At 37.0% G+C, this 27847-nt stretch overlaps 2 protein-coding genes across 2 annotated transcripts; both read left to right on the top strand.

Annotated features, from left to right (window-relative positions):
* The first annotated feature begins 469 nt into the window (after positions 1-469).
* LOC146907099 (uncharacterized) lies at positions 470-3406 on the top strand. The gene has a single exon (XM_085727240.1). It carries the CDS (start codon positions 700-702, stop codon positions 3247-3249), a length of 2550 nt encoding a protein of 849 aa, XP_085583366.1. The 5' UTR covers positions 470-699; the 3' UTR covers positions 3250-3406.
* An 11246-nt stretch (positions 3407-14652) lies between these two features.
* Positions 14653-15895, top strand: LOC146907098 (uncharacterized). Its single transcript, XM_085729030.1, has 3 exons — positions 14653-15012; positions 15115-15306; positions 15413-15895. Exons 1-3 carry the CDS (start codon positions 14653-14655, stop codon positions 15893-15895), a joined length of 1035 nt encoding a protein of 344 aa, XP_085585156.1.
* The last annotated feature ends 11952 nt before the right edge of the window (positions 15896-27847 follow it).

Here is a 27847-nt window from a genome sequence, read left to right as displayed (position 1 = left end):
GTACGAACACTGTGGGTGTATAAGATGTATAATTATCATGTAGTAAGTTGTAAATTTTTAATGTATCCAGTATCAGATTAATGCACTTGCTAAACTTTCTAGATACGTTTAGTATGGGTGTTACATATTTTGTGTTGAGGTCATCAATTTATATTATTATGTTCTTGTCATAAAAGTATTCTATTATACTTTAGTTTTAGTAATAAAAATGTCCACTGAAGTCACAAAAGGGTAAAAGGCATTCGTCGGGATTATTTTTGTGCACACATGAATTATATTTTTTGCTTTTTATATACATATTTAACTGAGTTATTTTAATGGGAAAAGTTGGGCAAGACTGTCTTGTTTCTGTCTTTCTGGCCTTGCTAGAATAGCTAGAGGTAGAGTATAGGAAATATTTTAAGTTTGATACAAATTAAATCAATTGCCAAAAGATAAGTTGGTATGGACAATGCATAAAGTGTTTTTTTCTCTCCTAAGGTTTTTATCTTTCCCCTCAACATCATCAACCTTTTGTGAGAGTCTGTTGTTTCAACCGCTTTGATCTGCTATCTTCAACTCTGGTTGTGTTTTTTCTTTTTTCTGTTTTATTACTAGCCTTGTATTTCTTGCTCCAATAACATAGGTTGTTGGATTACAAAGCCACTACTTAACGTTTTTTAAGTATCTGCACCTCTCTTATGCCTGCAGTAGAGGATTATGCCTCTTTCAAATGTCATTCTAGTGTGCAATCACATCCGGCCTTTTGGAAGTTTCTGTACTGCAATTCTTAGATACAATCAACAACATCCTGCTAGTGTATTTCATGGTATGATATCGAAAACGGCAATAGAAGGGAGATCACATGTAGGCTTGCAGAAGAAAATCTGTGTTTTGGCAGGTGAGATAACGAGCAAGGAGGATCTGGTGATAGGAGGAGTCTCAGTTTTTCTCACCAGCAAATTCATAGGTAACCTTCAAGTAAGTGTAAGGATAGCTAAATGGATTGGTTCCTGGAATCTAGCAATCAGTGAGTATATAAATTGTCTGCCTCAACAATGTGTTCCTACAAGAAGTAATTTTTATGCCTCACAAAATTGGTGGCTTCCTCTGCATATCCATAGTGCTGTTCATCAGGTATGCAACTCTATCTTCAACTATACAGCCATCTGTGGCACTGATTATGCCCCTGACAATAATGTTATACAAAGAGATCAGCCTGGTAATTTTGTCCTTAAATTTTGGCATTTTTACGACATTTTGAGTAATAGAGTGCAAAGAGGTATGGAGAGTTATTACAGGTGGCATTCACATTGCTTGATTGGCTGTATTTTACACGCCCTTAATTTTCAAGGAACAAATAGTTGTTTGACTAGTAAATCATGGCACTTTTTTGCTTGTCTGATTGTGATAGAGGTGATAAGAATCCCAAGTCATTACAGAAATGATTTTGTTTCCTTTAAAGTGCTGGCCAACATTGAAGTCTCTAAATGCAGCACGTCTAAAACAGCTCTTCAGTTCCTGCATTACTGGGTCTCTAGAGGTTTCTATTTCCTTTTCAGTATCAAAGTTCAGGAAAATACAGTAATGGGCATTGATTTGGTGATAACTGCTGGTTTCTCATTCAAGAAGTTTCTATGTTTGTTTTGGCGCATTAACGTGATTGACGAAATTGTGGACGCGTTTCAGGCTTCTGGTTGTATAAATAGAGACTCTCTGTGGACTGTCTCTCATCACCAAACACCATACAACCCTCACTATACTCTTTCTCACAACTACAGCTTTACTCTTTTTGTCACCCTTGTCATCATGTCCACTTCTGGCAAAAACAATGCTCCCAACACTACTGCACAAAACTCACCTTTCAATACCGAAACTCTTGACTACTGTCTTGTTGGTCGTCTCTTAACCAACAAACCTGTCTGTTTCCATACTTTTAAATCTCGCATGGCATCTCTTTGGAAACCGAAAGAAACAGTGGACATCACCTTGATGGATCCAAATCGCTTTATGTTTCAATTTTTCAGCTATGCGGATATGAAACGAATTGTCCAGCAAGGTCCATGGCTTTTTGACAATTTCCCACTTGTTTGGAGCAAGATCTCAGTAGGAAAGGACCCTTACACTATGCCTTTGGATACAATCGAATGTTGGGTGCAAGTTCATAATCTGCCATTTGGATTTATGACTGAATCCATGGGCATTCTGCTGGGAAACCATGTAGGCAGACTTGAACAATATGATTATGAAAACAACTATGGAAACTGGCGTAGATACATGCGGCTAAGAGTGGCCATGAAGGTTCATGAACCTTTGGTGAAATGCTTTGAGTTTTTATTGGAGGATGGTCAGTCTGTGACAGTGAACTTTCGCTATGAGAAGCCAGGGAATTTCTGCTATGTCTGCGGGCTGCTTGGCCATACAGAGTCCTCGTGCTCAAAACGCTTTGAAAAGGGCTTTGTGGAAGGAGATCAGAACTGGGGACCATATTTGAGAGCTGATTATTTGGGACCAGTAGGTGATGATTTGGTTAACCCGTGGCTGCATGACAACAGGCGAAGAGGCAGACAAGGAGGGAGGGCAAGGGCTCCTTATGCAAACTTAAATGATATTCACCGTGTCTTTGGAAGGGTGAAGATTGGACGGGATGTTACAACCAGACAGCTGATTTTCTACAAACATGCAGGACCACTATATAGCTCTGATGAATGGATTCAAGTCAGCATTGAAAGCATCCATAACACTCCAGATGCAGCTCAACCGGTTCAGACAGATGTCAGAATGCCTCAAACTGTGCAGATAAAAGGCTTGGGAGTGCAGGAACCTCTGCTTTTAGAAGGAGATGACGCGCGCATTGCAAGGCTAGTTCAGGAAGCAAGGCTGAAGAATCCGATGAATGCACTGATGTCTGGTTCTCCTTTGGAAGCAAACAGCCCTGTGCATAACCAGCAGAATGTGTCTCAGCTTGCAGCATCCTTGGCTCAAGTTATGCGCATGGGTGTCCCATTTGTTGCTGACCCACATGTGAACAATGATGGTGCACTGTCTCTGAAAAAGCCAGAGGGACAAAAACAATTGAAGCGATTGAGGCTGGAGGATAATGAAGTTGATGCTGAAGGCATAGAAAAGGACACTGATGTGACTGATTTAAATAGGACTGTTAATAGTAATGCTTTAGTTTCTGATGATGTTGTAATGAATGAGTCTGCCTCGGCAGCAAATCCTAATGTAATGGCGGGACCTGGACACCAGGCCCGCCAAGAAAAATGAGTTTCATCAGCTGGAACTGTCGGGGCCTGGGTAGCCCGAGTACAGTTCCTAATCTGAAATACCTAGTCCAGACTTATAAACCGGATGGAATCTTTCTGTCTGAAACAATGGCAGCCTTAAATAAAATTGAAGAATTAAAGTACCTTTTGTCGTTTGATTCTTGCTTTACAGTTGATAGAATTGGTAGAGGTGGAGGTCTGGCCTTCTTGTGGAAAAAATCGGTTAATTGTACTATTGTTAATTATTCACAGAACCATATTGATATAGAAGTGAATGATTCTTCAGTTGGAAAATGGCGATTAACAGGCTTTTATGGGATGCCGGAAGCAGGTAGAAGAAAGGAATCTTGGAATTTTCTCCGCAATTTAGCAACCATGTCCTCTCTGCCTTGGTGTGTTATTGGGGACTGCAATGATATACTGTCAGATGAAGAAAAGAAAGGAAGGTCGGAAAGAGCACCGTGGTTGATTCGTGGTTTTCGACAGGCAGTGATAGATGCAGGTTTGATTGATTTACAGATGAAGGGTTATCAATTCACGTGGTTTAAAAGCCTTGGCACTGTCAGAGCGGTGGAAGAAAAACTAGACAGAGCGCTTGTTAATTCCTCTTGGTGCAACGCATTTCCTTGTGCAGTTTTAGAATGCCTCACGTCTACGTCTTCTGACCATTATCCGTTGTGGCTTAATTGTAAAGAAAAAGAGGTTGTTAACAGAAACTCACAACGTTTCAAGTTCGAAAACGCATGGCTTGCTGAACCGGATTTCAAAGATCAAGTCAAATCACGATGGAAGAAGTATACTCATGGTAGTTTCACGCAGAAATTGACTTACTGTGCCGCTGACTTGTCTGAATGGAGTCGCAAAAAGATGAATATCCGGCGTGATATTAGTAAAATCCAGAAAAATCTTGCACGAATTCGAACCAACGTCACAGCTTCAAACATTGTCTTCTTCAATTCTCTCAAAAAAAGGCTCGACAGGTTGCTCATTCAGGATGATATCTACTGGAAACAAAGGGCGAAATCCTTCTGGTATCGGGATGGAGATTTAAATACTAAGTATTTTCACGCTGCAGCTACTTCTCGGAAAAAAGTCAATCGAATCACAAACCTTGAGAACTCAGATGGCGTAGTATGTCGTAAAGAAGATGAGCTCCAAACAATTGCACGTGACTACTTTTCCAATTTATTCACAAAGCTCCCAAGCAACCGTGCATCTGTCGTTTCTTTAGTTCCAAGTTCAATCACAGATGAAGACAACTTCTCTTTAACTGCAGATTTCACAGTGGAAGAATTCCGAACAGCGGCGTTTTCAATGCAAGCAGACAAGTGTCCAGGACCAGATGGTTTTAATCCGGGCTTTTACCATAATTTTTGGGATATGTGTGGTCAAGAGGTGTACCAAGCAGGATGTGAATGGCTTGCAAATGGTGTTTTTCCTCCTCATTTGAACTCTACAAATATTGCCTTAATTCCAAAGGGTGATTCTCAGAAGTCTATGAAGGATTGGAGACCTATTGCACTATGTAACGTTGTTTATAAAATAGTGGCTAAGGTCCTTGCTAACAGGCTTAAAGGCGTACTTGAAAAATGCATCTCCTTATCTCAATCCGCTTTTGTACCAGGCAGGTCGATCCTTGATAACGCTTTGGTTGCCATCGAATTAATTCATTATATGAAGGCAAAAACAAAGGGTACGCAAGGTGATGTAGCTCTCAAGTTGGACATCAGCAAGGCGTATGATAGGCTGGACTGGGACTACCTCCGTGACATTATGGTTCAGATGGGTTTCTCTGCTAAATGGGTTCAGTGGATTATGTTATGTATTGAGACAGTAGATTACACAGTCCTTGTGAATGGAGCTCAGGTTGGCCCCTTCATTCCCGGCAGAGGTATACGACAAGGTGATCCATTATCGCCTTACTTGTTCATCCTTTGTGCCGAAGGTCTCTCTGCTCTTATCCGTGATGCCGAGAGAAGAGGTGCGATCAAAGGTACCCGCATTTGTACTCGTGCCCCCACAATATCTCATCTTTTGTTCGCCGACGACTGTTTTTTATTCTTTGGAGCTTGTGATCATGAAGCCATGGAGATGAAAAATATTTTAACATCTTATGAGGCTGCATCAGGGCAATCAATTAATTTGCAAAAATCGGAGATGTATTGCAGTAGAAATACACCTTTGGATTGTCAGGAGCGCATAGCAACAATACTTGGAGTCAAACAGGTATTAGGCACGGGCAAGTATCTGGGGCTTCCATCTATGATTGGTAGGAGCAAAAAAGCGACTTTTAAGTTTGTCAAGGATCGTATATGGAACAAGATTAATTCATGGAGTAGCAGATGTCTTTCGCAAGCAGGAAGAGAAATTCTTATCAAATCAGTCCTGCAATCTATTCCCTCCTATGTGATGAGCGTTTTCCTATTACCTGGCACTTTCATCAGTGAAATAGAGAAGATGCTTAATGCTTTTTGGTGGGGACATAACTCTTCTAACTCTAGGGGACTTCATTGGTTATCATGGGAACGCCTCTCTGTACCTAAGACATTTGGAGGTATGGGTTTCAAGAATCTTAAAGCTTTCAATTTGGCTATGATCGGAAAGCAGGCATGGAAGATGGTCACTAACCCGGATGCACTAATCACTAGATTACTCAAAGCTAAATATTATCCAAATAGTGATTATTTTAATGCTTCCATAGGACATAATCCAAGCTACGTTTGGCGAAGTCTTTGGAATGTTAAAGATTTTATTAAGCGCGGGTTAAGATGGAGCATAGGCACGGGAGAATCCATCTCTGTTTGGAATGAACCTTGGCTAAAAGATCCCATATGCCTTCAACCAAACACAGAAGTGCAGACTATGTGGGATGCTCTTACTGTTGCTCATTTATTCAAGCCAAATCAAAAGGTATGGAATGACAACTTCATTCATTATGTTTTTGACGATGCAACAGCAGCTCAAATTCTGCAGACCCCTCTTCTCCCTTCTGTCCGGACAGATAAAGCTATTTGGCGTCATGAGAAAAATGGTTTATATTCCGTTCGTAGTGCCTATCGAGACATTTTTAGTAATCATGATGCTTTGCTACTCCACAGAGTTCCTGGCCATTGGAACACTATTTGGAAACTCAAGCTTCCCCCAAAAGTTAAAAACTTCCTTTGGCGCATCTGTCGTAACTGTTTACCAACCCGAATGAGGTTAATTGCGAAGGGTGTGGACTATCCTAACATTTGTGCGGTCTGTTTGGAAAGAGACGAAGATGGGAAGCATCTGTTCTTTGAATGCGGTAAAAGTGTTGGATGTTGGCAACGCTGCAATCTCTGGAGCTCCATTCAAAATTGCTGGTCCCCTGATATTTCTTGTACTGAACTGGTTTTTAATGTCCTCCAACAGCTCGATAACTCCAAACAACAACTTTTTTCTGTCACGTTATGGAGCATATGGAAACATAGAAATAACAAAGTGTGGAATAATGTTGTGGAAACAATTCAACAAATAGGAGAGAGGGCTGAAACATTTCTGAACAGCTGGAAAATGGCGCAAACAATAAAGCCCCGCAGCCAAGTCATTAGCAGGCACAATGAAGTCATGCGTTGGACAAAACCAGTCTTGGGGAGATTAAAATGCAATGTGGATGCAGCTTTTTCCGCCTCGCTTAATAAGGTTGGTATAGGAGCATGTATTAGGGATGAGGAAGGGAACTTTGTCGCAGCCAGAACAGCTTCTATTTCCCCTTTACTTGACGTTGAGATGGGTGAAGCTATAGGGCTTTTGCAAGCAATGCAGTGGGCAAAAGAGCTTAACATGGTAAGCATGGATTTTGAAACCGACTCAAAGGTTGTGACAGATAGCATTTATAAAGGAGATGGTGTCTCTGATTTTATGGCAATTATTCATGATTGTAGACACTTGTTGATGACCGACTTAGCAAACTCTGATGTGAGTTTTATTAGGAGACAAGCCAATGGTGTTGCCCATAGCTTAGCTAGGGAAGCATTATCACATGCTAGTTTCCAATTATATCTTAACATTCCACATTGTATAACTACTTTGATTAATAATGAAAAGCTATAAGCTTCTTTCTCTCAAAAAAAAAAAAATATACATATTTAACTCCATGTCTTGTATGTTGTTTTCATGTTATTATCGGATCAACTCTTGCGCATCGGAGTAACAACTAACATTTATTGTTAAAGAAAATTACTCCCTCTAGTCATTAATATATGAAATTTTTCAAAAGTAAATTGATTTTATTTTTAATAAAAAAATAAAAAAAAAAGTCACAACTTATGTAGAAGGCTTTTTTCTGATAGAATATTTGTAAAAGCATTTAAAAAGTTACAACAAATTATGATTGTCTTAGTTTTGATATTTTTTGGGTTTTCTTCTTATATTAAGGACAGGAGGGGGTAATAAGTTATGATTGTTACTCCCTCCGTTCCTTTTTAAGTGTCTCTTTTGGAAAAAAAATATTATTCCTATTTAAGTGTCACTTTACATAGTTCAATGCAACATTAAATGTTATTTTACTAATATTACCCTAATTTATTATTGTACCAAAAGTAACAACATTTATTGATTGTCTTGGTTTGTGTAAAATGTCAAAATGTGACAATTAAAAAGGAACGGAGGCAGTACATCAAGATTAGGTGTAGTCACGATTATGTGATTGCACACAATCACTACATCTCGGTTTTGGACAGTCTAGTTTACGAACTCTAGTTTTATATTAAATAGTAATTTTTTTTTTAAGAATTGGATCATACTTGGTAGAACAATCTAGATGTGTGTGATTGCGCTTTGCTAATCACTATACATTATTGTTTTATGGATTTCTTCAAGTTTGTAGCTTGAATTTTCATGATATTTTTCATGTTTTAGGTTCAACTAAATATACATTGCGAAGATTTCACGTCATTTAGAATTGATTCCTTAGAGCATGCATCTCTCTTTTTTTTTTTTTTTTTTTTTATCTTTTTATATTAAATATGTTATGGACTGAGTAGTTGTGTAAGGCTTATTTGTACATGCCAGAACCAAAAAAGCCTAATCTTGCGTTTGGGTCGATAACTTCTAACACACACCCTCTCTCCGCAAGGGAGATGTTTGGAGACTTCGGAAAACCCATTCAAACTGAATGCAGAACATGCCCACGAGTCTCGCTAGACGATAACGATTCCTAAAAATTTGTAACCATCAGATGCCTCATTGTGTCGTACAACGGCTCCTACTTGTCACCTCTATATAAGAGACCTTTACACAATCACCAAAGGTACAATACCATTTCGATCTCCTACCATCATTCTAACTCTCAAACTGACTTGAGCGTTAGAGTGTTTGCAGGTACACCACCACCCCCAACCCCCCGTCGTTCCAAAGCTCACAAACAACCAGAGACTACTGCATCGGACATTGTCATCTTATCAGGTACAATTATTGGTGTCGTATTTTCCTACTCAAAAGACCAAATCTTCATAAATTTTCTAAAAAGAACCTACTCTTATGATGGCCAACGGTGCAGCATCCCAAATCAGGAGTGAGATCCACCGTCCACAACGTGACGATCAAACATTAACTCCCTCACCAACTAAGGATCAGAACCGACACATCAAAGAAATCGAGGATGCCCGCTCCAAGGACACAATGAGGAGATCACCATATCCTCATCCAATTATTTGACCTCCATCCCCAAGATCCAGGTCCCCTAGACATTCTCTAAACAAAAGGTCTCCCAGACATTCTCCAAAGATAAGATATCCTAGGCGTTCTCCGAGCAAAAGGTAACCCCCCTCCCCAAAGCATACAAGGCGCTAGCGGTCTTCGTCATACTTTGATGACAATCGCGCGTCGTATGGTCCATTCACCCGACGGATCAGAGAAACATGGATTCGGTAGGGACTGGAGAAGCCTCCCTAGATGGACTCATATGATGCAACCTTTCATCCATATGAGCACATCGAGAACATTGGGGCGTTCTTGAACTACATAAATGTTTGTGGATCGGTCAAGTGTAAAATGTTCGTAACCACAATGCGTTGAGTTTCCATGACTTGGTACAAAAATCTCAGGAGGAATTTCATTAACTCATGGAATTACTTGTGACACTAGTTGACGACTCACTTCACAACTTCAAGGACCCAGTCTTAAATGTTTGCCTCCCCTGAAGCCATCATGTAGGGGGAAAACAAACCTCTTCGAAAGTACCTCGAAAGGTCCGACAAACAAGTTGTTCAGTTCTGAGGAGCGAACGGGATAATGAAGAATTGCCTAATCGAGAAAAGCATGCAGTAGGGAAAAAACTTTAAAAAATAAGTACATCTCAACTAGCCCATATCTCTTAATGAGTTCGTGGGAATTGCAAAGACTTACATCACGTATGAGAAACAGTTGTATGTTGGCATCATAAACAAGACAAGGAAAGAGGGCCCACAAGTCTCAAAAAATCCCTTCCAAGAGAGAAAGAAGGAAGGCAATCCCAGAGAAGGAAAAGGGCCAGTTCGTCATTTCGTTGAGTACACACCCCTTGCGGTGTCCAGAGAGAAGATTCTTGCTGAGATTAGAGATTAATGTTGTTCTATATGGATATTATGTTACCAAGCTAGAGGGGGTTAATAACTTTTCGAAAACTTTTTCCAGAGTCTTATTGAAAACCAATTTGAACAAGATTGACTATTGAAATCGTGCTCGAACAATCACAAACAATGAATCAAAAAGATAAATATATGTACAATAAGATTTAATCTTAGAATTGAGAGATTCACGATACAAATCTTATTATACAATCAAACTTTAATCAACCTTGAACAATGTACAAAACTTATAACAATTTCAAACCAAACTTGTACTTGCTAAAAAGTACGATAATCGTATTAAGGTTTGTATTGTATTGGTCATGCCTTGAGAAGGCTCTCAAGGGTCGTATTTATAGCCCTTCATGGGCCTGATTTCTGATTGCTTAGGCAGCAAGTAATAGGGCTAATTAAGTAATTAGGCGGCTTCTAGAAGCAGCTTAAGGCGGCGCCACGAGGAGGACGCTCCTTGGGCCTAAAAGCCCATAAAAAGGGTGCTTACGGCCTTATAGAGAACTACAAGCCCTTCTAGAGGGTTTGTGAGCCTTTCTAAGGGTCTCTTAGGTCCTTAGGAATATTATGACAGTCCAAAACCTAAGTGAACAAAAATACTACGCTATCAAATAAAAACATAATACATGTGTGATTGAAGAATTGAATAGAGATTGCAATCAATTGATCTAAGCAAATTATATAAAACCTAATTCAATGAATTAGATTAATTTTCAATGAAAAACAACTTAGATCAACACTAGCAATTATCTTATCAATTATTCAATTAATCACATGCAATAGTAAAGAGTAAAGAGGATAGGGAAGAGAGATAACACTGATATTTTTATAGTAGTTTGCTATTTCTCGTCCTCGCTAGAGCTACGTCTACTCTTTTTGATGAAGTGCTCCTTCACCAAGGTCATCCACTAAGTAACAAATGTTGATTACAATGTGTTTACAAAAGTTCCTTGAAATTAAACCTAATTCTTCAACCCCTATGCAAACACTCCTCCAAACTCCAAGTAACCCTTGAATTTGGTGCTCCTTGAATCTTCAGATCCTTGATTACCCGTGCACCCCTTCAAACTCTTCACTCAATTCTTCGATGCTTCGTCCGGTAAACGAACCCCCATCGACTTCAAGAACGGTTAGAAAGACGCCAAGTCCTTTGGAGGTGGAATGAGATTATTCAATTCCTTTGAAGCATTGATTAATCCCAATCAATCTTCTTGAGAGAACCAACTTACAATCCCTACTAGCACCCTAGGAAATCAATGTGACTCAATGTACAGAGTGATTCTAAGAAAAAGTGTTTAATCTTGAAGAATGTATGAACAATGAGTTTTTGAGACCTGGAGAGAACAGTTGCAAATGATTCAATAATATGGGAGTTATGAGGAGGAGACTATTTATAGAGAAAGGTGACAAGATTGAATTTTGCACAAAAACAACAGAGTGAATAGGTTCACTAAATGAGTGAATCGTTTCAGACAGCAAAAACAACCCACAAATGCATGAAGGATGAAACGATTCAGTGTATGTGTGAATCGATTCAAGTGATCCCAGGATGAAGATTGATACGATTCAACCTTCTGTTGAATCGATTCAGTGTAAGTCAGAGAGTTTGGTGAGACGATTCAAACTGAAACGAGTCGATTCAAGTGTGAATCGATTCAGGAAGATGTGAATCAATTCATCAGAAGTCAGAAACTTTAATGAGTCGATTCAATGTATATTGAATCGATTCAGAAGTCACAAGATGACATATGACACTTTTTCACAAGGATACAATTGAATCCTAACTTAAGACACATCGATGCTGGGTGCTTTAACATGCTAATCATAAGGCGAACATTAAAACAATAAACTAAACTAGAGAACATCATCAAAAACATACAAAGTAAAGCTTGATAGGCTACAATTGCTTCCACCGATCTGAAGGAGGCAGAAATCAAATACTCAAAAGCTTTTTGATGTATGAGGGTTTCCTTAGTATTATTATTTCAGCACAATTTTAATAATTTTTGTTTTGTTTTCTGTGTGGGATTTTTGTTCAACTTAGAAATTAGTAAAACTTCTTTCAAAGAGTGAAATTAAAAAAGAATTGTGTAATACCCCAAATTTTGACCTAAGATCCCACATTCATACGTCATTTGACCCTGATTAGTCTCTGACTTTTCAGAGAAAAATTCGGCAGAAAGGTATACCTCATGTTTGGTTCCGAGTAGGGCCCTCTTCTCTCTTTATATTTTTATATTTTTAGTTTTCTTTAGTTTTTTATTATTTGTTATTTACTCTTTAATTTCCATCTTTTACTTAATTTTATAATTTTAATTTTAATTTCTAATTTTTATTTTATCTTTTAATTAGTCATTTTTCATATTTTTATTTTGGTCACTTTTATTTTATTGTCTAAGTCAAAAAAAAAAAACAAAGTGTCAATAGGTCCAAAAATAAAACGTCCAAGGTCCAAAAAAATTTTCAAGTCAAGTGTCAACTTTCACATTCCTCTTTTAAAATTCACCATGAAACACCATTCAAATCACCATCAAATTCCATTAAACCATTTTCCCATTTTCATCAACCTCCTCACCTATAAATTTAGCTCTCATTCCTCACAATTTCACACACCAAAAAGTTCTCTTGAGTTGTCAAAGAACTTTTCTCTCTTCTCCCTCTTTTAGCTTGTGTTGACGAGCTATTCTTTTCTTCTCCCTCTTTTTCTGTCCCTTCGGAATCTTGTCCCTTCGGTAATCTTGTCCCTTCGGTTGTCCCTTTATTTTATTTCTTTTATTTTCTTGCATTTTATTTCTTTTTAGTATTTTTGCATTTCATTTTATTTCTATTTAGCATTTTAATTTTTGTCATTTATTTTCTAGCAATTAGAATGTATTTAGGTCCAATGTAAATCATAAATGAGAAAAGGTGTGCGTACGTGTGTCCTTTTATTTCTTTACCTCTTTATATATATATATATATCATAAAATACAAAAAAAAATTAGGATAGGGATTATGTGGTGATCCAACGTCACTACAAATCCACGCGCTTTTATTTTTATTGTCACGTTAGTTTATTTTATGTTTTAATTAACATTAAAAAAAACAAAAGACATTCACATATCAAAAATCACAAAAAATATTTTCATAATAAACCTTGATTTTCAATCAAGTGATCGTTCTTTTTATTTTCTTTCTTAATCAAATTTCAAATCAATTTTAATTCTACTTTGAGTCATTTTTCTTTCAATATAAAAAATACAAACCAATTCTTATTTGCCACTTGGTTTTTTTATTTTAATTTTTTTTTCAAAACCAATAAAAACACAAACCAAATCAAACGGTAATTTCTCCTATGAACTACGTGGTTTTGATCCCTTACTGGTACGTAAGCAAAGGACACTCGTCCTTCCAAATCAATAAAAAAAATATAGATAAATAGGTCTCCTTTTTTAGCACTTTGAACTTTTTTTTTCAGCAAGCAAGTTTATAGCACAAAACATTAAATAAAATTAAGAGGTTCCCGTAGACTACTATGGACATAAGGGGTGCTAATACCTTCCCTTTATGTAACTAACCCCCGAACCCTAAATCGTTTCAATATGGGCTGGTTTGAACTTTTTTCCCCTTTTCTTAAAAAAAATTAAATGTTCAGTCGTGAAATAAATTAGTGAGTCAAACGCTAATCAAATAGTCTTGATCTCCGAAAAATGACGCGACAGAAATGGCGACTTCACTGGGGACCCCCCCCCCCCCCCCCCCCCCCTCCCCAAGAGGGTTGAGCCTAACTTGGTTTTATCTAAATTTTTGTGCTATTACTTGCTAAAAAAATAAAAATAAAAGATGGAAATTCGTGTATGTATATTATCTCCTTCTTCTTTCTTCTTTCTTTTAACGTGAGTGGTGAAATAAGTCCTACACCTGGACTTGAGGGAAATTAAGGTAGGACTGGGTATAATCATAGTTTCCACGCCAAGAGTACTCTTCGGCATTGGTACATGTGATAGCCCACTCAATGGAGGGATCTTGGAGGTATACTTTTGTCGACGTGAGTACTCGAGTATGGCATGTTACTTTCAAGTAACCATCGAAGTTGAGAAACTTTAGTCAACTTTAACCCATCTTGGCCTTTTAGGACGTAGTGCGGTCGTTAGTCGAGAGTAATCTCGTATTGGTTGACACGCGATACTACACCCAAACGAGAATAACCTACGAATATTGTTGAACGAGAGTACTCTCGTCACCTAACAAATATTCGGAAGTGGTTGAAAACTTTGGGAACTTGGTAGAACCCTTGTTACAAGTGCAAATGGAAACCATTGTCCCTACCATGTGGTGCTTTTACCCTTGACTCCAACATATGGACTTAAACCACACCATGTTTTCACCGTTTGTGTAGCATAATCATGCATATATGGATACATTCATAAATTTTTCTCATTAAACATCGAAGGACTTAGATAAGTTTTTGTAAACATCAGAGGTATGCACCTTGTAAAGAGGAACACCAAGAAATACATTTCAAAAGTCTTAACTAACCTTAGCTTTGGTTGGGGTTTTTTTTCCTTGACTTTGCTTTTAAGGAAACTGTTTGTAATATTTCAAATTATCAAATGAAACAATACCCCTTATGATGTTTACTTACTTTGGCAAGTCCTTCAAAAAAATTGTTGTCCATTTTTTTGCATAAGCATCTTGCATCATTTTGCATTTCATAGTCTCAATTCCGAGTCTCATAAATTTTTCTTTTCCATAAAAGGTCAACCCATCTCAAAAGAGTTATGGCGTCCTCGTCCAAAACCAACTCACATTTACAACACTCGAGCAATCGTAAGGAAAAGATGGAATATCTCGAACATGAAAATCGAGTGCTCCGGGAGGAAATGGTAGCCATGCAAACTAAGATGGACGAAATTACTGAATTGATGAAAACACTGGCAGCTGCACAAAATCAACCACCACTTCCTCTCAGCACTCAGGTCGACGTAACTGTCTCTGTTGTCCCTGGTCCGATGATACCTGTCAGTACTCCACCAAATTCTATGCCAGAAGGTTGTCCTTGGGGTGTGCCTATTTGTCTCAGCAAAGTACTCCGCCCTATTGCTTCCGAAGTTTCAATGCCTACTCTTCAATATGCAGTCCATGTTCCTCCACTGGATGCAACAGTCCCTCCAGCTGCTATGATCTACTCAGCACCTATGGTGAATGCTATCCCATAATATAACGAACCCATCTTCCATTCGGGGAGTGTGGGGGCATATGATAGGGTGGATGAGCTACAAGAAAAATATGATGAAATGCAGCGAGAAATGAGAGCTCTCCGTGGGAAGGAAGTGTTTGGGAAGACTGCTTATGATCTCTGTTTGGTGCCGAATGTCCAGATACCCCACAAGTTTAAGCTCCCAGATTTCGAGAAGTATAAAGGGAACTCTTGCCCTAAGGAACATCTGACAATGTACGTAAGAAAGATGTCAGCATATGCCAAGGACGATCAGGTCCTTATCTACTTCTTTCAAGAAAGCTTGGCTAATCCCGCCTTGAAGGGGTGTAGACAATGTACGTAAGAAAGATGTCAGCATATGTGATGCTTTTGTGCAACAGTATAACTACAATGTAGACATGGCTCCAGACCGGAGTGATCTTCAGGCTATGACTCAGGAAGACAAAGAAACATTCAAAAAATATGCTCAGCGGTGGAGAAATGTTGCTGCCCAAGTCAGCCCACATATAGAAGAGAATGAGATGACCAAACTATTCTTAAAGACTCTCAGTCAGTTCTACTACGAGAAGATGGTCGGAAGTGCGCCTAAGAACTTTGCAAAGATGGTCGGTATGGGTGTACAGTTGGAAGAAGGAGTCCGAGAAGGACGTTTGGTTAAAGATGAAACTTCTGCCAGTGGAACCAAGAAATTTGGGAACCACTTCCCGAGAAAGAATGAACAAGAAGTGAGCATGGTGGCCCAGGGGAGGCCTCAGCAAAAAGATTCGGCTTATCAACATGTTGCTGCAGTCACACCTGCTACCACTGCCATTCAGCAACCGTATCAGCAACAGCAGCCTCGACAACAGGCCTCAAGGGCATAATTTACCCCAATTCCCGTGAAATATGCGGCTTTGCTTCCACAGTGGCTCGAAAGGAATCTAGACCAGACCAAGGCACCTCCTCCGGTACCAGTGATGAAGTAGTTTTGCATCAAACAAGATAAGTATTTGTGTATCGTCTCCACAGGGAATAGTGCGTTATCAAGGACAGTTTAACATCAATTATCATTCCAAGTATTAAGAGTACTTGTTTGTTTGAAATGTAACTAGCTAAACTAAATTGCAAAAGTAAAAGTTGAGATTAATAAGGCTTGAAACTTGTTAGGAGTAGAGTTCCTTAACCAAGCGTCAAACATAACCTAATGATCCATATGAATTCTAGCTTTATAACCAATATTATCACAATCAATTCTACACTATCCTTCGTGTCCAAAGTGATATAATTAACTCTAAGGTATCGTTTAAACATTCGTGTCCAAATCCCTTTAACGATCACAAAGACGATCGGATAACTTAATCGACCGTGTCCAGCCTGATTAAATATCTGAAAGCATTAAACTCTTGATTATAGTGATTTATCAAAGATTAACAAAGATGTCAAGGAAGTTAACCTAAGATATATTGCTACTCTAGCTCTAGATTCAAGAGTTCGTGTCCAAATCCCTTAAATTTCATGGAAAGTATTAACAACAAGAATAACAACAATTATTGAATATAAATTGCTAGAACCATATATTGCAAGATCAAAAGATTACATGTTAGCAAGGATCAAGTACCTCTCATCCCAACAAAGGGTATTTAGCTACACATCATCATGGAAGCCTTGCAAGGATGGATTGAAAAGGAAAGATTCATTACCCTTGTGATGTCTCAACAAAGGAATAAGAATCCAACTTCCAAAATCACTCTCACTCTATACGATCTACCCTATTTCTCTCTATGAAATTACAATGAAAAGCTAAGAAAAACTCAAAGAAAAGGATCCTCAAAAATATCTAAGATGATCCCAACATCATAATTTCAAGGAATAGCAAGTGGGCATTTAATAGCCTCTGTTCTGCTTGAGCTCGCAGCTGCGAGCAGCATCACTCGCAAATGCGAGTGATTCTTCTAGTCCAATGAGATGCTGCCACGTCATAAATGAGGAGGTCAAACCGCCCTAACTCGCAACTGCGAGCTAAGGAACTCACAACTGCGAGTTACTAACAACTACTACTCGCAATTGCGAGTTGAGTGCGAGCACACACTGCCTCCTGGATCAGCTTCTGCCCAATTGTACTTTTTCATGATTTTTGGTCTTTGATCAGTGTCTTGGGATAAATTCCTGCATAAAAGGATAGAGTAAGATATATAAAGCGTAATAAGGCATTTCACACTTATTTCTCGGCTTTTCCTTCAATAACTTGCAAAACAAGTAACAAAACGTGCATAAAATACAACATGAAATTAACACTTCTTGGCATTTATCAACCAGCAAGATTGCCAGCATGGTATAGACCTGACCTTTTCTGTACCTTCCATCAAGGGCACCTGACCATGATATTGAACATTGTAACGCAATGAAGAATGCAGTTCAGAATTTGATCCGGACCAACCGCCTGACCTTCTAAGACTTAACACAAGGAGTGGTTAGCTGTAATTGGGTCGCTGTTGACGTTCCTTCCGCTGTTTTTTGTTCAAATAATGTTTGTTTGTTGCTTTTCGCTTTTCAAAAAATATCCTTTCGTTCTGCCCGAGACGAAAGTGAACTTGTGTAGGGCTTTTTTGCTTTAAGTATTTTCATCATTAATAAAAAGGTCGTTTTGATCCCGACTTTGTTTGTTATTTTGTGCTTTATTCTGGAAAAATGGTTATATAAAAAACCCAAAAAAAAAATTCTTTAATCATTCTCAAATATGTGCATAATCATAATCTATACTTACTTGTCAAAATCAAAAACCAAATCATGCATTAATAAACCCGTGTAACACATTAACCATGTACTCTCTTCCAACTTTGAGTTCACTGTCTGTGTCCGAAGCTGAAGAAGAGAATGAAGAGACTCCGGATGAAATCTCTCACTGGGGCATCCAAGCCGTCAAAGCTGCAAACAAAAATCAAGAACCTTGTCCAGAAGAGGGCAGTCATTTACAAAGACTGGCATGAGATGTTACCGTTACCTTACGTGGGTATCATGCTTCAGTACACACTTCAATAGGGGCAGCCCTCCCTCCTTCCCTCAGTATACAACATGGAGGTCGTGCTTCCCGTGCAGGTCAAAGTCTCGTCAATAAGAGTTCTGCTAAAGTCCAAGCTTGATCGAATTTAAACGAATGACGACCTTGTGCAAATATATCAAAAGAGGTTTGAAACAAGCTTCTAACAAAAAGGTTCGTCCCCATGAATTTCAAGAAAGGAACTTTGTACTACTTTTCAACCAGACTTCAGGGGCAAGTGGATGCCTAACTATGAAGGCTCGTGTGCAATGACTTTTACAACTATGGATGGTGACAAACTCACACGTCCTATGAATGCCGGTGCAGTCAAGAAATACACTGTCAAAAATAAAAGCTCGGTAAGTCGCAAATCTTAAAAAGCAGCTTAGGCAAAAATGAGCGTCTCGGTGGACTAAAAACCCGAAAGGGCAGTCCAAGCAAAAATTAGAGACAAAAAAAATATGATTATCCTGATAGATTGAAAACCTGAAAGGGAAATCTATGCAAAAGTTAAGGATCATGACAAGTAACTGCATCAGTCAGCACAGTCCACTTGGGGCATCCAGCTATCAAAAGACCTCCGATTCGAAGCATCTGCAGATCAAAGACTCGAAACAAGGGCATTCAAATTTGTGAGGGAGAATAACAGTTATATGTGTTCAATGTACCTTTCCTTTATATTTACCATTTTTCAAAATTTTCAAAGAAACGTGGAGCCACGCCAATGGTAGGCCACCACTCAACTCGTCAAATTTGAGTCTGTGCCATTTATTTGGAATTCTCATTCATTCTACTAGCAAAATTTCTTCTATTTTTGATGGCAATACTTGAAGCAAAAATTTTCAAAATACAAAACATTTTTTTACATCTTTTGAAAAGTATGAACAAAATACTTGATGGCAATACTTTTTTTTTTACATCTATTTGAACTCGTGGGTAGATGAAGCGTACGTCAACATCCGCCTTAAAAACGGTTACACTCCGAAAGGGAAACATGGCTGAGCACAATGGAGAGGACCTTTGCTTTGAGCAAGATGCTGTCACAGTCGAAAAATACAAATAAAAAAATAAAAAAAATAATACAAAAATAAAAGCTCGCTAAGTTGAAAACCCGAAAGGGCGGCTTAGGCAATAGAGAGCGTCCCGGTGGACTGAAAACCCGAAAGGGCGGTCCAGGCAAAAATTAGGGGCATAAGAAAGGAATATACTCCCGGTGGACTGAAAACCTAAAAGGGCAGTCCAGGAAAAAGTTAGGGATTTTCAAAAAAATATAATGCAAAAAAAAAAGACTTTTGAAACATGCCAAAGTACACTCTGCGCCGGTTTACAAATGGCGACTTCTTACAGACTTTTGATCAAGAATGGGCGTTCTCTCGAGGAGGCATCAATTGCTACCTTATGCCGGGCTCCACCCCATAAATGGCTCGATTGGTTCATAATAATATCATCTCCAAGGAAGTTTGCCAAGTGTTTGTAATGCGATGTCAGTCCGCCTCCCATCTTACTTGTCTTGACTCGTTTGATCAAGTCATCTGTCATATACAGTTTATACCATCATACAAGCTACATCCATACATTCATGCATTCATACAATCGTACATTCATACATTAATACTTTCACACATTCATACATTCATGCATACACAATATATACACAACATCATTCATACATGGTTGCATCAGTCGCCCAAGTCTTGTTCGGCTGTATCCTTTCAGTCGGTCCTCAATCATCCTTAAGTCAAGTGGCAAGTCCTAACAAAAGGACAACTTGCATCTACCTTTATCATATGTCAAGTGGCTAGTTCGAACAAACGAACAGCTTGCAATCACTCAATTTCTATTTTCACAAAAGTGTCATCCCCAACTTAGTTGTTCTAGAGATGTCACTTGATGTAAGCCCAGTGGATTCCGGCAAACCTTTACAAACCTAGTGGATTTTGGCCAACCTTTACAAACCCAGTGGATTCTGGCCAACTTCTATCAAAAGCCGAGTGGATTCTCGCAAACCTTTATCAAAAGCCGAGTGGATTCTCGCAAACCTTTTATCAAAGCCGAGTGGATTCTCGCAAATGTTTATCCAAGCCGAGTGGATTCTCGCAAATGTTTACCAAGCTGAGTGGATTCTCGCAAATGCTTCCCAAGCCGAGTGGATTCTCGCAAACCTTATCAAAAGCCGAGTGGATTCTCGCATATGTTTACCAAGCCGAGTGGATTCTCGCATATGTTTACCAAGCCGAGTGGATTCTCGCAAACCTTATCAAAAGTCGAGTGGATTCTCGCAAAAGCCGAGTGGATTCTCGCAAACCTTATCAAAAGCCAAGTGGATTCTCGCAAAAGCCGAGTGGATTCTTGCAAATGTCTACCAAGCCAAGTGGATTCTCGCATATGTTTACCAAGCCGAGTGGATTCTCGCAAACCTTATCAAAAGAAGAGTGGATTCTCGCAAATGTTCATCTTGTTTCAAGCCGCTAGTCCTAAACATTGGATCGCTTGAGTTTGCTAGTCTATCTTGTTTCAAGCTTCCAGTCCTAAACAACGGACCGCTTGAGTTTGCTAGTTTATCTTGTTTCAAGCTGCCAGTCCTCAACAACAGACCGCTTGAGTTCACCTTTTTATCTTGTTTCAAGCTGCCAGTCCTAAACAACGGACCGCTTAAGTTTATCTTTTATCTTGTTTCAAGCCGCTAGTCCTAAACAACGGACCGCTTGAGTTCACCCTTTTATCAAAAGTGTCATCCCCAGCATTGCTGTTCAAGAGATATCGCTAAAAAGTTTTGTCTTCATTAAGCTATCGTCCCAAACCAATAAGGTAGTAGACAAACATTTTCCCCAGTGAAACTACATTCCCCCTAGAGGAGTCTGGTCCCTTTTCTTCAACGAATTTGGGTACCCAATGTCGTTTCTCATCTCAGTCAAATCATCTTTGTCGTCCTGCGTTCATAATTGCATCATGAGCATTTCACAGCATCTTAGGTCCAAAATTGGTGTACTTCTGTATTTAAGTCTCTTCGGTCCGTCAAATCAAAGATTTCATCTTCAAATCTCCGGACGAAGAAACTTAAATAGGGGTATCTGTCATACCCTAATTTTTGACCTACGATCCCACATTCATACGCCATTTGACCCTGATTAGTCTCTGACTTTTCAGGGAAAAATTCGGCAGAAAGGTATCTTAAAATACCTCATGTTTGGTTCCGAGTCGGGCCCTCTTCTCTCTTTATATTTTTATATTTTTAGTTTTCTTTAGTTTTTTATTATTTGTTATTTACTCTTTAATTTCCATCTTTTATTTAATTTTATAATTTTAATTTTTATTTCTAATTTTTATTTTGTCTTTTAATTAGTCATTTTTCATATTTTTATTTTGGTCACTTTTATTTTATTGTCTAAGTCAAAAAAAAAAAAAACAAAGTGTCAATAGGTCCAAAAATAAAAGTCCAAGGTCCAAAAAAAATTTCAAGTCAAGTGTCAACTTTCACATTCCTCTTTTAAAATTCACCATTAAACACCATTCAAATCACCATCAAAATCCATTAAACCATTTTCCCATTTTCATCAACCTCCTCACCTATAAATTTATCTCTCATTCCTCACAATTTCACACACCAAAAAGTTATCTTGAGTTGTCAAAGAACTTTTCTCTCTTCTCCCTCTTTTAGCTTGTGTTGACGAGCTATTCTTTTCTTCTCCCTCTTTTTCTGTCCCTTCGGAATTTTGTCCCTTCGGTAATCTTGTCCCTTCTGTTGTCCCGTTATTTTATTTCTTTTATTTTCTTGCATTTTATTTCTTTTTAGTATTTTTGCATTTCATTTTATTTCTATTTAGCATTTTAATTTTTGTCATTTATTTTCCAGCAATTAGAATGTATTTAGGTCCAATGTAAATCATAAATGAGAAAAAGTGTGCGTATGTGTGTCCTTTTATTTCTTTACCTCTTTATATATATATATATATATATATATATATATATATATATATATATATATCATAAAATACAAAAGAAAAACTAGGATAGAGATTATGTGGTGATCCAACGTCACTACAAATCCACACGCTTTTATTTTTATTATCACGTTAGTTTATTTTATGTTTTAATTAACATTAAAAAAAACATTCACATATCAAAAATCACAAAAAATATTTTCATAATAAACCTTGATTTTCAATCAAGTGATCATTCTTTTTATTTTCTTTCTTAATCAAATTTCAAATCAATTTTAATTCTACTTTGAGTCCTTTTTCTTTCAATATAAAAAATACTAACCAATTCTTATTTGCCACTTGGCTTTTTTATTTTAAAACTTTTTTCAAAACCAATAAAAACACAAACCAAATCAAACGGTAATTTCTACCATGAACTACGTGGTTTTGATCCCTTACGGGTACGTAGGCAAAGGACACTCGTCCTTCCAAATCAATAAAAAATGTAGATAAATAGGTCTCCTTTTTTAGCACTTTGAACTTTTTTTTTTCAGCAAGCAAGTTTATAGCACAAAACTTTAAATAAAATCAAGAGGTTCCTGTAGAGTATTACGGACATAAGGGGTGCTAATACCTTCCCTTTATGTAACTAACCCTCGAACCGTAAATCTTTTCAATATGGGGTCGTTTGAACTTTTTCCCCCTTTTCTTTAAAAAAATTAAATGTTCAGTCATGAAATAAATTAGTGAGTCAAACGCTAATCAAATAGCCTTGATCTCCAAAAAATGACGCGACAAATTGAATATAGTTACAGGGTTTAGTTGTCATGCCCAATGCAGGATTATGTTTGTGGTTTAGATTATTAACGGCGATTAGGGAATCCTTGAATCCCCCTTCGTATTTGTTGGAATTAACTTAGAATACAATCAGTTATGTGGTGTCTACTTATGATTTATTGAAAGTAATAATTAAAAACTCCATTAAAACATCTTACGACAACGTATGTTCCGAGTTAACCTAGTTATACTAAGGCGTTCCCCAAAGAAGAGAGTAGAAAACATTAGATTTTAAACTTGAATTTCATTAACATAATTATGAAATAAGTAATTAGAACAAACATACATGGATAAAGATTTTCGGTTTGTCAATCCTAATTTTCTCTTATGGGTCAATTTTTAAGATTATGATACTGAGATCTCATTTGAAAAAGCATTAAAAACAGACAAGAACTAATTTAAATTGGACACAAGAAAAGCATAACCGAATGAAAAATTTATCAATTGAATCCAACAAATAATAAGGGGTTCATCGTAGAACTCTAATCAAAAGGTTTAGTTGCTCATGGTAACAAAGAACATAACAAAACAATAGAAAAACATAGCCTAGAGAGAATAAGAGGAAGATGAAGATCCTGCCTTGCAACTTTAATGCTTGACCCTTGCCTTGAAACACTAACTTTATGAAAAATAATGTGTGCAAATGTCTTTATTTATAGCATATGATTACTTAGGGTTTAAGAGAAAAAAATTGGGATTTTTGCACTGATTCAACTTAAAAAACAAGAAAACTGTTGTTTCTATCCGCATTAGTGCACAGGGGTGCATGAACCTAGGTGTAAGGGCGCATGAGGCAGTAGAAAATGCTAGTTTATGCACATGGGGCATATTTCAGGCGCATCTGGCAGCCTCTCCTGTGCAATTTCTTCTGTTTTTGACTGTTCTTCCGTCTGTAAACTCCTAGGAACTTCAAATGAATTTTCTTTACTTTGTATTGTCTTCAAGAACCTTCTAAGAACCATTGAGTTCAATCTTCATATCCTTAATCATTCAAGTGATGCCTTGATTTGTCGATATACATGATTTCTCACTACAAAACACTAATTTTTGTTTACTAATTGTGCATCATCTCATCTTGTATGTGGGATTTTTATCTTTATGGCGTTTATCACACCATGTATTCTTGCATGCTTTGTTTTTGTATGTATGTATGATCTTTTAAGATTGTGACTCTCTACTATACCCAGGGCCGGCCCTAGGGCATAGGCCGCGAGTGCGACGGCCTAGGACCCATGCCGGTAGGGGGCCCAACAGTTTTTTTAAGGTGGGGGATGTATATAGAAATATTTGGATTTTTTAGGGTATATATAGCAAATTCTCTTAAAAGGCCCAGACTTTGACATAATGTAGGAATGGGCTGAAATCTATTAATGTTTTTGGCCCTTTTAGTGAGATTTGCTGTATATATTCCATGCAGCAAAAAAATTTCTATATACACCTTTCTGTAAAAAAAAATTTGGTTGTTCTTAATAATATGCTCGAAAATTTATTATCGAAGAAATTGGTGATATTTTTTTGGGCCCTTTGTTCCTAATAATGTGTTTCACTAATATTAAAAATATCGACGATATTTATTATCTAAGAAATTGGGATAATTTTCATAACAAAACAAATTCTATTTTAGTTGAAAATGGGGTGCTAAAAATTCAGTCTACTTTGCATGTGCTATTTTTCTTTACTTCTACGATATTTTATTTTGTTTTGGTGTATATAGAGTATTTAATTTATTTTCAAATGTTGTCTAAAAAACATCTATTTGGTAGTGATAAGCGAAATAAAAAAACAAAATGAAGAGCTAAAAAAACACAACAATGAGCTAAAAAAAATTATGATGTATTATGTAAGGGCCCTTTGTCATATTATGCCTAAGGCCCGTAAAACTCTAGGAACGGCCCTGCCTATACCCTCTGGAAACCTGGGTGTGGTTTACCCATAATTTTTTTTAGTCTTAGTTGAGAAATCAAGACAATGCATAGGATGCGAGGTTGTGAGTTTGTTTCGATCGAAGGAAGTTAGACTTGATATAGTTGGTGGGTCTCGTACCCCGTGGTCTCAGTTTTGAGTATAAGACCAGCTTAGAGTTTTGTTTGTGTCGTCTTGTATGTTTATTTTTCTCTACCTTAGGAATTGTATTGTTGTGAATGATATTAGTGTAAGATTTGAATTAAAAACTTCATTCTACAAAATAATTTGTAAAACGTGACCATTTATTTAGATCGTCGTTTTTAATTTTTTTTGTATGTTTTTTCTATTTTTTAAATATATAATGACATGTCAAATGGTTATACATGTGGAAAGGAAACAAATTTAAAAAAATAATTATTTACACAGTAAGCATGTCACGTCAGCATTTTATGTGAGTCAGATATGGCATAATGGTTCATTTCTAAAGAATTTTCATGTCACAAGGTTGGAATCTGAAAAATAAAATTTACAGATTGTAAACTAGAATTTGCTAATATTGTACGGGGACCCTTGTGTGTGTGAGGGGTGCTTTAAATGAGAAATGAGAGTAATGTGTTTTTTGGTCAAATAGTCTAATGACTAAAAATTCACTCTTTAAAAATAGTAAGTGGGGATTCGGGATTTGAACTTCAGTCTTTACACATCACAACATGCATACCAACTAAACTATGATCACGAGGACACATGAATGGAATTTGTTATTATAAGAGATAAAAGGAACAATTAATATCCATTATTAGATGTAAAAGGACCATTCATGTATTTTTTTTGCTTAAAAGTTAAAATTGTACCTCATGCATCTGTCTCAACTATGCATGTGTCTTATTCCCATCACCGACTTTCCTAGTCATTGACACATCTTCATCCTCACAACATTATTCGTTGATGAAATAAATAGCAAGTGTATTAGTTCTTCGACAAGTAGTGAAATTCATACTATTCATATCCTCATGAGTTGCGTAATTGCAAATTAACTATTATGATTAAGACTGGGATATATAAAAAGGGTGGTTTGGACTTAGCCATTAGTTTGGTTGAATTCCTATTAATTAATTTAAAGAAATTTTAACAAAATTATATAGTTAGACCAGTGGCTTGGTCACTAATACTCTTCAATGATTATGACTTCCTAATATCTTTGGTGATTCCATAATATTTTAAGTTTTAAAAACACTAAATTAATTTGTCAAAAAAAAAACACACTAAATTAAGTAATATCGTTATTAGAATATGTCTAAAGCTAATAAAGATTGAATTATGGTTAAATTATGTCAAGCCCTAAAGTTAGTTAGTAATCATTGAGAAATAAATCGATTTATGAACAATCATAAACGCATAAAAATCATTAAGGATAAATTTAACCGAGTAAAATACCAAAGTAATAAATTGTTTGCAAATGACAACTTAAAGTTACATGATCAAACAATTACGAAGAAGTTCACCTTCATGGCCTAACCTAGAGAGAATTATCTACTCATGATTTCTAAACATACAATAATAAATATGAATAACAAAACACAATTAGTAAAGGATCACCGATTGATGATTTTTTGACTCTCGAATGGCTTCAGTCACTCCTAAGCTGCCAAAATTGTTTTTCTGCCTTCACCTGCTCGTTGAAAGTTGTTTTTCCACTAACCTAGGTTCCTAATATTTATAGGCGAGTGTTTCCCGAAAAATTAGGATTATTTGGGCCACGACTCGGGGTGTCCAACTCACAGCGCGAGTTAAACGGAGAACAATCACTTCGCCTTTCATCCATAACTCGTGATGTGGAGCTCGTAGTCTGGATTGCGGGATAAGTAGAGGATGAAAATATGATAATTTCTTTTTGATTCCGTGATGCTCAACTCATAGCACACGTCACAAGTTAGGAAAAGGTTGATTCCAATTATCTTCTTCGGTCCATGCACCATTTCTTCTCACCAAAACATCTATAACGACTATGCCCCAAGAATCACTAAGGATATACTTCTAAAAAGCATAGCACAATCACACAATTATCTCGTTTAGGTGGATTTTCATGGCTTCAAGATTATTTTATTGACTTTGTCCTTTCATGCATTTTTATCGAATCATTTACGAAACTCAATTAAAATACACTCAGAGTTATTTACTTTAACTCTAAAATGACTTTAAAAATAGACTAAAAATCTTATATAATTTCCTTTCATTACTCGCCTTATGCCAATGTGGATTGATTTCCATAATCCACCATTGTTTTTTTTCTTGTCAAATTTTCCATAATCCACTATTGTTTTTTTTCTTGTCAAATTGCAATTTACGACTAATATATCTTTAAAATGAAAAACAAAAAAGGAATGAACGTTCTCTTTCCAACACTCTTTACATTTCACTGTTATTTTTCACTAAATTTCTCCGCTATTCAATTTTTCAATAAATTTGAAAAATTTCCTTTCAAAAAATTTCCGTTCAAAAAAAAATTCAATAAATTTATCCACTATTCATTATGAGCTCAACCTATCTCCTTTGACAATAGCCGTTCTCACTCCCATCATTAGGGGTGTTCGCGATGCGGTTTGGTTCAGTTTTGAGCATAAAAGTCATCCAAACCGCGAGATAAAAAAGCATGCGGTTTGGTTTGGTTCAGTTGATTTTTAAAAAGTCATCCAAACCAAACCAATGCGGATTGGATTGGTTCGGTTTGTGCGGTTTATCTCGAGATAAAAAAATATTACATTAACTATAATATTGCCAACATTTTACAAAATAAACATAGGACATTTTATTTGTTGTTTACATGATAAAATATTAGGTAAAACTTATATCAAAATAGGTAAAATTAAGAAGAAACATAAACATGAAACAAATTATTGGGAAGAAAAGGAAACAAATTCATCACTGGAAATGAATTGAATAAGATGGAAAGGAATTAGAATCAAATCTGATGGTGCAACAATGAAAAAGTCGAATCAAAAGAGATTATTCTTGGGCTATGTAATTGAGATATTACATGTTTAAGTAATATTCATTATTCTTGCGGTTTGGTTTGGTTTGGTTCAGTTGCTGAGATGCAAACCGCAAACCAAACCGAACCGCGCGGTTCATTGCAAAAG

Source organism: Medicago sativa, chromosome 7 (assembly GCF_051527215.1).
Source record: "Medicago sativa cultivar Bolivia chromosome 7, Bolivia_mono, whole genome shotgun sequence".
Lineage (NCBI taxonomy): Eukaryota > Viridiplantae > Streptophyta > Magnoliopsida > Fabales > Fabaceae > Medicago > Medicago sativa.
The sequence above is the reverse complement of the archived record's forward strand: the minus strand, read 5'-3'. Positions and strand labels throughout refer to the sequence as shown.